Source organism: Vanellus vanellus (genome assembly GCF_965231255.1).
Source record: "Vanellus vanellus genome assembly, chromosome: 2".
NCBI classification, from domain to species: Eukaryota; Metazoa; Chordata; class Aves; order Charadriiformes; family Charadriidae; genus Vanellus; species Vanellus vanellus.
In genome coordinates, this window is record NC_138906.1 from 127,102,745 (window position 1) to 127,113,016 (window position 10,272).

The 10,272-nt window shown below is 44.0% G+C and overlaps 1 protein-coding gene across 1 annotated transcript; it reads left to right on the top strand.

The window, feature by feature from the left end:
* Positions 1 to 1,857, top strand: LOC309669411 (transcription factor SOX-17-like). Its single transcript, XM_082480066.1, has 2 exons — positions 1 to 354; positions 619 to 1,857. The coding sequence occupies exons 1-2, from the start codon at positions 57 to 59 to the stop codon at positions 1,536 to 1,538; spliced, it is 1,218 nt and encodes a 405-aa protein (XP_082336192.1). The 5' UTR covers positions 1 to 56; the 3' UTR covers positions 1,539 to 1,857.
* Positions 1,858 to 10,272: the final 8,415 nt, after the last annotated feature.

Below are 10,272 nucleotides of genomic sequence, written 5' to 3' on the forward strand. Positions count from 1 at the left end.
GCCGAGCCCGTCCCGCCGCCCTGCCGCAGCTCTCGGCCTCGGCGGCGCGTCCCGAGATGAGCAGCCCCGATGCGGGCTACGCCAGCAGCGACGACCAGGCGCAGGGGCGGTGCTCGCTGCCCATCATGATGCCGGCCGTGGGCGCCTGCCCGTGGGCAGAGGCGCTGAGCCCGCTGGGCGAGGCGAAGGCGAAGGGCGAGGCGGCGCCGTCGGGGGCGGCGGGCGGCCGGAGCAAGAGCGAGGCGCGGATCCGGCGGCCCATGAACGCCTTCATGGTGTGGGCGAAGGACGAGCGCAAGCGGCTGGCGCAGCAGAACCCGGACCTGCACAACGCCGAGCTCAGCAAGATGCTGGGTGAGCGCGGGCGGTCCCGGCGGGAGGGGGTCCCGGCGGGCGGGTCGCCGAGGCCGAGGCCGAGGCGCGGGGGCGCGTCCCGGGGTCCGGGGGCACCCGTGGGCTGGCGGGCCGGGGGTCTCGGCGGGAGGGTCCGTCCGGGCGGGGAGCCGGCGGGCGGGCGGGTGTCGGGGTCCGGGCTGCGGGCGGCGGCGGCGGCGCTGTCGGGGCCGGGCGTCGGTGCGCGGCGTCGGGCGTCCGGTCTGACGGTGCTGGTGGGCGCAGGTAAATCGTGGAAGGCGCTGTCGCTGGCGGAGAAGCGTCCGTTCGTGGAGGAGGCGGAGCGGCTGCGGGTGCAGCACATGCAGGACCACCCCAACTACAAGTACCGGCCGCGGCGGCGGAAGCAGGTGAAGCGCCTGAAGCGGGTGGAGAGCGGCTTCCTGCAGCACGGCCTGGCGGAGGCGGCGGGGCCCGGGCTGGGCAGCGAGGCCGGCGGCGGCGGCGGCGGCAGGATGTGCGTGGAGGGCCTGGGCCTGCCCTACGCCGAGCAGGGCTACGCGGCGGCGGCGGGCGCGGGCCACTACCGGGACTGTCCGCCGCTGGGCGCCGCCTTCGACGGCTACAGCCTGCCGACGCCGGACCCGTCGCCGCTGGACGCGGCGGAGAGCGAGGCGCCGTTCTTCGCGGCGGGGCTGCAGGAGGAGTGCGCGCTGGTGCCCTACGGCTACGCGCCGCACCCGGCGGCCGAGTACCCGCCGGCGGCGGCCGAGAGCCCGGCGGGCGCGGCGCTGCGCCGGCACCTGCCGCCCGGCGAGGCGCTGGGGCCCGGCGGCTCGCTGCAGGGGCTGCTGGGCTGCCCGGCGCCGCTGCACGCCTACTACGGGCAGGCGTGCCAGCCGCCGGGCGCGGGGCGCGGGCCGCCGCTGCCGCCGGGGGCGGTGGGGCAGCCGTCGCCGCCGCCCGAGGCGGCGCCGTGCCGGGAGCAGCTGGAGCACTTGCCGCAGGAGGAGCTGCTGGGCGAGGTGGACCGCACCGAGTTCGAGCAGTACCTGCGCTTCGCCTGCAAGCCCGAGCTGGGGCTGCCCTTCGCGGGCCACGACGCCGCCGGGCTGCCGGCGCCCGAGGCGGGCCCGGGACCCGTCTCCTCGGCCGTGTCGGACGCCAGCACGGCCGTCTACTACTGCGGCTACCCCGACGTGTGAGGGACTGGCTCGGGGGCTCGCCACGGACTGACTGGCAGGGAGGCGCCCGGCCCCGCTCCTATTTATGTAATTTATTTGAATCTTCTCGGGAGAGTTTCGCAAACCACGTCTGGGCAGAAATATGCTCCTATCGTGCAGATTAAAAGCATGGTTCAAACGGTTTTTCGACTGGTGTACCAGCATGTTTACATCTTTTTTACGTCCATGCCCCAAATTATCGTTTTTCTTGTAACATCAGCACTGCTACTTGTGTGCCCAGAGCACGTTTCTATTAACTGGTTTTTACTATAGTTTTATTTATCTTTTTTTTTTTTTTTTGTACTTCAGGAAAATAAATTTGTGTACAGCTGTTTCTGTCATTCTTCTTGGCCAGATGGCCATTCAGGGCGACTAATCTAGAGTTGAATCTGTCATGCCCTAAGGTGGAGTAAAGTGAATGCAGATACTGTGTGACACTTTCTTTCTCCATGACAATGGCTCTAAAGCCGTCTCCAGAACCAAAGCAGTTGGTTCCCAGGTGTGGCTGTATTCCTGTTACATAGCTGAATGGCTAGACCTGTGCTGCTGTCCTTCTCTTGGAGTATAGAACACGTGACTGTAACTGCGGGGTTTTTTTGTAGGTTTTTTCTGGTTTGTAAGTGCCAACTGGAATTTGCATTTTTCATTAATGCATTGGGAAAAACCTCCTCCTGGAAGCTATAGTCTTTATAACAAAAGAAGCTAGGTGAGTTTAAGATGCTACTTTTAAAGTGTGCCTGGAAGCCCATAGGATTTGGATACTTGTAGACGTGAAGGTGATTTTGTTTTACATAGTGATTTCTGTTTGAACCAAATGATTCACAAATAGCATGGGTACTGTATTTACAAGCTCTTCTACTTTCTGCCACCTGCCTTCAAGTAGTTTCATGCCATTTTGTGTCGTGGGGTTCAGGCTTATAGTAGTGAGGAGAAAAAACAATGCAGCCCAAATGCTCGTCTCAACTGCTGTCAAGCAACTGTCAGTATCAATTAGCCTTTAAAACAGTTTTTTTTTAGCATGTTCAGTTTTACTGTTCTGTGATGTTTCTGCCAGTGCAAGTGCAACTACATGTCATTCTTATCAACACTTCTGATGTCTCTCTTCTGTTTGGCAGATGCTGGCTGGGGTCAATCTACAGTGACTGTAGTAGACAATTTCAAATATTTTAGTTTGCAAATGACAGTTTGAAAGTGATATTATAAATTTTGTTTGTATTGCTCTTTTTTTTCCTTATATTGATTCATTACAGATGTCCTAAGACTCCCTTTTTTCTGTAATAACAGTGCATTACAGTCACAGTACATAGCTGAACAATGTTATAAAATTTTAAAAAATCTTCCAGTAAAAGAAAAGTAAGGAAAGTAAGCTTCATTTAGGAAATCTCAAAGTAAGGTTAAAGAAAGAATTTTTAGAATTAAGGTTACCAGTGCAGCTCTAATTAACCTTTAAATAATGTTATGATATAGGCAATAATTGTGAATGATATACACATTTTCTATGGAACTCCAACCCAGTTAATCCATATCTTAAACAGAAATGTTACATGATGATTGAAAACAAAATGCTCCATAGTTCTAGCACTTACAGCACTTTTTTCCTTTTGAAATTCCTGTCGAATTCCCGTTGTCTTCAGTTGGGGTCAGGAGAGCTCAACACTTCTGCACATCATCCCAAATTGGTTGTTTGGTGAAATGAGGGAGACTGGTGCAATGAAATCAACCTCAAAGGAAATATGTTATTACATAGAATTTTGTGACTGTAGTATTTACTCTCCATAGTATCATTACATTGCCTTAACCCTGAGGTGACCACTTTCCTGCCTCATTTGATCTCTCCTCTTGCTGGTCCCTTCGTCACTTTCTGTCTGCCTTCTAATACTGATTTCTTCCTAGGACTTTGTCCATCATCTGCATGAAATGAAGCAGCAACTGAGGAATGCCTCATCAAATAACAGTATTTATCCTCTCTCGCTATATGAGCTTGTATTTTGAACTGCCACAAGGTGAAGACTGAGGAAAAAACATTGTCAGTAGGTTTTTGAGGTTGTGGTGCAGGACGAAAAAACGATGCTGGTGCTGTGGAATAACTGGTTCAATTCCCATTTCTGGAATGATAACTGTTACTTTTCCTCTGTCTTTTCTGTACCTTTTCTTTTGCTACAATCTCCTTTTACTCTACTCTTTGCCTAGTTTACATTCCTTTCATTGCTCACATTAGCATTTTTCCTTTTCGGTAACAGCCTAAAAACCCCTACCTGGTTTGTATATCCTCTTTCCATTCTCAAAATACCAAGCTTTTCCCCCTTTTCTGAAATCTACCAATATTATCTCCATTTCCTTAATTCCTTGGCTTTTTTTTTTTATCCCCATTTTTCTTTGCGGTTCATAGTTCCCCATGCTCTTTATCCTTACCTAAGCTCCTCAGTATCCCCTGATTCTGTTCCTGTCCCAACCGTGCCCTCTTTCCTACTTTGTTGCAACCCCTCATCTTTCCTCTTCTTTTCTCTCTCCTCCCATTGTTGGTGCCTGCTTTTAGCCCATGAGGTAGCTCCGTCTTTATGAGCTGTTTCTCCTGCCTTCCTGCTTTACATTTCATGGTCCAGTGCTCCTCATCATGCTTTTTAGAGTTCATAGTTTCTGTTTTAGGCTTTCAGTTGTAGAACTTGGGCAGCTTTTCACAGAGGCCAATGGTAGCCACACCACTGACACTGAGGCAATAGCTGTCCCAGGCTAAATATTAAAACTGTATTGCAAAAGGATCCCAGGATTGATTTAATATGGTTGAAAGAACATATTTTCTCTAGCCTTGTTTTCAGAAACATCTGACCAGTTTTAGCTGTAACTTCTGTACTCTTCTAGAGCCAGCTGTTGGGGATGAAAAATTTGTGGTCCAAATGTGTCACTTAGGCTATAGAAAATGGATTTCATGTTCTTGAAATGGAAAGTCTGAGATTACTTCAGTTGCAGTCATCTCTACCATGTTCAGCATCATCTGTGTATAATACTCAGGCATTTGAGCTATTTAGGACTATTGAGCACTAATTTAGGAACAGGAACGTAATTTAACATCTGTATTGGTTCAAGCATAAGACAAATATTTTTCAAAAAATTCTACGTAGGGATAATCTAATTTGTCCTATATTCACAGGCCACACTGAGCACTTTCTCAGTTTAGGTGTGTAGTGTGGTTAACAGCTTTCCTTGTGTGCTCTGGCTACCAAGCTGCTTTGCATGGCTGCCTGGCTCCTTGTTGGGTGGCTGGGGCTTGCCTGTGCAGCGCCTGCTTTGACGCTAATGTCAAACTCTGGGTGGTGCAGACTGAAGTACAGTTCCTTACCCTGATCCATTGTTGGTTTCCTGGAGGTGCAGCCTGAGGAGTTTATGGGCTGGTAAGTGTTGTACCTGTCAGTCTCTGCTGGTTCTGGCTGTCCCAATCAACTCAGGTTATCAGAACACATTTCTGGAACTCTTAAAGGGACTGTGTTTTCTTCTGCCATGATAAATCAAGGGCCATCATACATCCAAGGCCACTAGTATGGTAAACTGGAAATCGGGGTGTGGATGCTCTTAAATATTTTAATCCTATATATCAAATATTTTTATTAGATTTTATTACTTATTTTATTTTATTCCTTAGAGCTGTTCTACAGAGGCCACATTGCTTTGATTATTTTCTGTATTAATGTAGTGACAGTGATATTTTTCCCTTTGCAGATATTCTTAAAACTATTGATTACTTATTGAAAATCTTAGTCTTTCTTAAATGAATATGGATTTTCAGGCAAGGGAAATATATTAAGTGTTTTAGCAGCCAATACGTTTATGGCTGTATGTGGAATGATTACTACATTAATGTAAATCGATATATAGATTTTAAATTCTGGGTTACAGGTTGCAGTATAAAGTGGAGAATCCTAGGATAGTTAGTGTAGCAAAACCAATTTAACTGTGGTAGCATAGTCCGAAATAATGGCTAATTTATACTTCTTGTCAGGTAAATTATGAATAAGCACCTTGGCTTACCCCAATGATTTAAAAATTTATTTAATTAAGTGGCTACATGATTGTGTAGAGACAGGGGACTTCTCACTGGCTGTCTTACTGTCTATGGAAGACCCTGCAACTACATTGTAGCATACTCTCATTATTTCTTTTATCTTTTGTATTTTTTAAGATTGAATGTAGTTCTAAGGTGTCTGTCTCAGATTTAATTAAAGCATGGCTATAACTTATATGTATCTCTACAATTTGAAAGTGCCACAGCTTTTAGAATATTAATGACATAAGTTTCAAACTTTTGAGAAAAAGAAACCGAAACACCCAGAGGTTATCGTATATGTCCCCGACATACATAAAACTGAAACGCTGATCATGATCTCATGAGTCCTTTAGTAAAAAGAATCTCAAAATGAAGAGCACCAGGAAAAATACAGAACACCTTAATGCACGTGTAGAAATGCCATTTGAGATATTAATAAATTTAAAACACTGATTGTCCTGAAACTTGATGCGGTCTCCAGGAGTTTCACAATGAAATAAATTTCAAGTTTGTTTCCAGTGGTTTTCAGAGTATTTCAAAACACTTGTTATAGAAATGTATTTCAACTATAGTGAAATAGTAATGAGCAAAGTAAAAAATGTCTCAACTGGTGAGGCTCTTTTGTTACAGATATCTCCTGTCATTATTATATAATTTGTTTATATATCATAGCTGTACTGTGATACAAAATAATTCCATGTACCTGACATTGAAAAAATGCTGCAGTAAGGTTTTAGAAACCAAGTTCTTCATTAAAATCAATTTTTACCATGTAGTTGTTTAAAGTAGCGTTCTAGCATCTTCTGCATTTTTAATAAGCAGCAGTTCAGCAAAAATCAATTTCCATCCTTTTCCTTATCAGACAGAAAACTCATTTCATGGAGTATTCCGTGGAGTTATCAGGGGAATATAGTTATTGTTCATATTGAGGGTGGCCACTCCATTTACCCGTACAGAATATATTTAGGTACCAGCGAGTCTTGGATTCTTTCCAAGGCATTGTGGAATTACTTTATGGTGTCTGATTTACTTTAAAACTTCTTGTTATTGCCATTTAGAAACAAAATTTATCCTGCACACATCCTGTTTAAAACAAAAATTTGTCCCCTGTTGAACAAAGATAAAGAACATTAGAATATGTTTTTGTGGCTAAAGGTTGTGTTCAAATTAAATGGAAAGGTAAACCAATATTTGTGAATTCATGGACTTGGATTGATTGATACAATACAAATTCTGGTTTCAAATCCACAGATTAGTATTACTTACTGGAGAACAGTCTAAGGTATAGTCAGGTTATGTAGGCTTCATTTTGTTTTATGCTCTGATTATTTTAATGAAAAGTATTACTTCTTTGAGTTACTGTGAGCTAGACTACATATATTTCATTGATTGCATGCATGTTCTTTCAAGATGTCAATATATGATCATTTTGCTCATTTAAAATCAACAGTGAAAGCAGTGAGTGGTTTCCATGAGCAAAGGGAAGCAGATTTGGCATTGGAGGAATGCAATGTGTATCAATTTTTCATACTTTTGAATTGGGTATGATGTCTGAAAGTGTAATATTACAAAAATACTCACTAATATTGATGTAAGACCCTTGATTCACAATGTCCTGGGCTTGATTTAAAAAGAATGGACTTAATTCACCATTGATTTGGAATTACAGGTTAAACTGGTAGAGAGCTATGTAATGCATAGAAAGCTTGCTAGAATTTGTCAAGATACAAGTACTGTTGCTTCTATTATCAGCTGAAATTTCCTATGTTATTTCACTACAAATATTCTGGGAAAGCAGAATAAGAAACCTACATGCAAAGCTGAGGTAAAAAGAGAAGGTCTATTCTGCTATTTCTGAATCGGTCAGGGCAATGTCTCAGGGAATAACCCTCTGTTTTATACGTACTCATATATAGTCTGGAAATCCCCACAGGAGATGTGAAATGTAACAAGGCTGTTATTTTGTTGCCATAAATTGAGATGCCTGAAAAAGATCTTCTACTCCTTCATCCTTTTCTTCGTGTCCCACAAAGAGTCTCAGAGAGACAGGTGTGTTTCATCCATGTGAGACGAGTCTGATTCCCAATTGCAGCACCTAAAACATTCCTTACTAACTTGCCAGGAAGTGTAGCATCACCTATACTGTGTCATTAGTGTGGGGGATACCTACCTCAATCCAGATAGGTTCATTGTACTGAGTGGGTTGGCATATTTATGTAAGTTAGCTTATGTAGTCACTTATAGTCTGTTCAGTATTGTCTGTTCTATAGTCATTTGCAGTCTGTTCTGGCTGGAAGACGTAGAGAAATAGGCTTTGTCTTTCAAAACTCACAAAAATTTCATCCAGATGAATTTAATTTCAGGACAGACAATTTTTCAAACAGCCTGTCACTCAGTGAAAGACTTTCTTTAGAAATTTGAGAGCCTTGACAAGATGGAAAGTAAAAGATTTAACCAAAAATTTGCGTCGAGATCAAGCTCAGAGCACCACTGCTAAAAGAGGAAAACACTCAGTTTGAAAACCGTGTGTCAGAGCTTTACCTTGAATGAGGAATCTGAGGTTGCAGTTCCACAAACATTTTTCATGGTGACAAACCCAATAACACTGACCCAAGTTAAATTAATAGTTTTTGGGTTTAGTTCAGTTTTGCTCGGAGAGTAGTGTTCATGGAACCGAAGCTGGAGCAACTTGCCTGCTTGGAGTGCACATCAACACAGGCAGCTTTGGTGGCTTGTGGTAGACATGCAAGTGCCTAATGCTCCAGATGGCACCTGAGTAGCAGCTTTCAGCATGTCAGTGTGGACTAAACAGTCAGAGAAGCAGCTAAATGCCATTGAGGGTTTGGGTCTATGCAGCACTTCCCTCTGTTTATAATCCCAGTATAGCAAAGCTGCAGCACTTTATAACTTTTTCTAGGGTGACAATTGTTGTTACTAAATTGGCTTCCAAGTTTGCTCCTCTTCAAAATATAAAGCAGAGTTCACAATTTACCTATCGTATCTTTTTCTAAACAAGAAAAAAGCAAATATGCACGATAGAGCCTGAATAACTGCTTTCCCTCACTAAGCTTCATGCTGGGAATTTAGTTACGTTGATGGGAGTAGCCCTGCTGCCTGTCTTCAAGGGAAGTCTCACCAGGGAACGTGACCACTAGATGGCTGAGAAAGGATAAACAGCACTTGATAACAATTGGTACTAGCATAATCTTCATTTCTATACATTATGAAAAAAAAAATGCAATGTGTTGTATGTAATCTATGTTTAGAAGCAGAGGGCAAATCACTTGCTTGTATTTATAGATCTCTAGTTTTAGCAGAATTTGAAAAATCCAATGTGACAGACAACTAAAACTCTTTTGGGGTAAATTGGACATGAATTTTCTGTGTTCCTAACAACCTTAATACTTCTGCCAGCCAGGATGAGCTATTTGGATTGACCCGATATATGTAAAGTGGTTCATCATGACTATTTATTGCTGTCAAAATATATGTCCTGGTAATAGTTAGTCAATATGGGCTTACTGCTGTAGAGAAGCTGTCTACTGCAGTAAGACAACATAGCATGTTCAGGCTTGTTCTGTTGCATGACAACCTTGACATAATTGTGCTATTTCCTCTGTTTGTGTAACAGTCCCTGGCTACAACACACATCCTTGGGCAAGAATTTTCATTTTACTGTTCCCAAATGGCCTTCGTATAATTTGCTGTATGTGCATGACCTGGGTATTGCAGAAATAACTACACAAATCCTAAACTTTAGCAGGCTTTAGCTACCCGCCCTTCATAATCCAGAATAAATTTGTTTATTTTACTTCAGTTTGGATTTACGTAATACCATAGCTTTTCACTTTACACGATGCTATAATACTACTGCTAAGAATTTATTTTATATAGGAAAAGTATTGGCTGCTTTTAGTCTCCTTTGGTTGTGATCTGCTGATGGCAAATGTGGCTGGCAGTGCATCTAAGATTCGAATTTTCCCTCAAGTGAAATATTAGATATTCCCGTGATTCCTTCTGCAGTGTAACCTACACTGTTCCCTACCTCTGCAGCCTGGCAACTAAGCGGTCTCCTCTTCCTCAGGAAAAGGTTCAATTCCTTCACTGCTCTGTTTTGTGCATTACTCACTTTTCCATTCAATACCTTCAGTTGCTTGGTTGTGACAAGAAATCTGCCTTTCATATTGGTTTTCAACTATCGTAACAAAATTATTACTCATCTCTGTAGCAGTGGTGTAACTTTGTCTTTGAATTTACATTGGCAATAATGCCATTGCACATCCCTGAGTTTTGGAAAAGTTTGCAGTTATTCTAGTGTGCTATCTTCTCATCTGCAGCCTGAGAAATATTCTCTCAAAGTCTTTAATGTATTCTTCATCAATGGATTTGGTGACCCCAATACCTTCCAAATAATGCTGTACTTGCCTAAACTTCAGGGTCTGACGCCATTTGAGGTGTCCTATTCAAGACAATAACACAAGACTGGCAGATATGACAAAGGACCTGTTGAAGACCTGTATCCTTGTGGAACAACACCTTGGTTGAGAGCAGGGTCTCGGTTGGAATATGTGATTGCTCATACAGTGTAAGTAGCTCCTTTTGGAGCTGAATTTATCATAGACCTGAAGTGTTCTTAAGTTGACACCTGGGAGTGAATCTTGGTGTCTAAGCAAGATA

What these genes read in the sequence shown, in the direction of transcription:
- LOC309669411 (XM_082480066.1), top strand. Translation starts at nt 57, where the DNA reads ATGAGCAGCCCCGATGCGGGCTACGCCAGCAGCGACGACCAGGCGCAG. An exon ending in CGAGCTCAGCAAGATGCTGG is followed by an intron (nt 355 to 618) that starts GTGAGCGCGGGC and finishes TGGTGGGCGCAG; the next exon opens with GTAAATCGTGGAAGGCGCTG.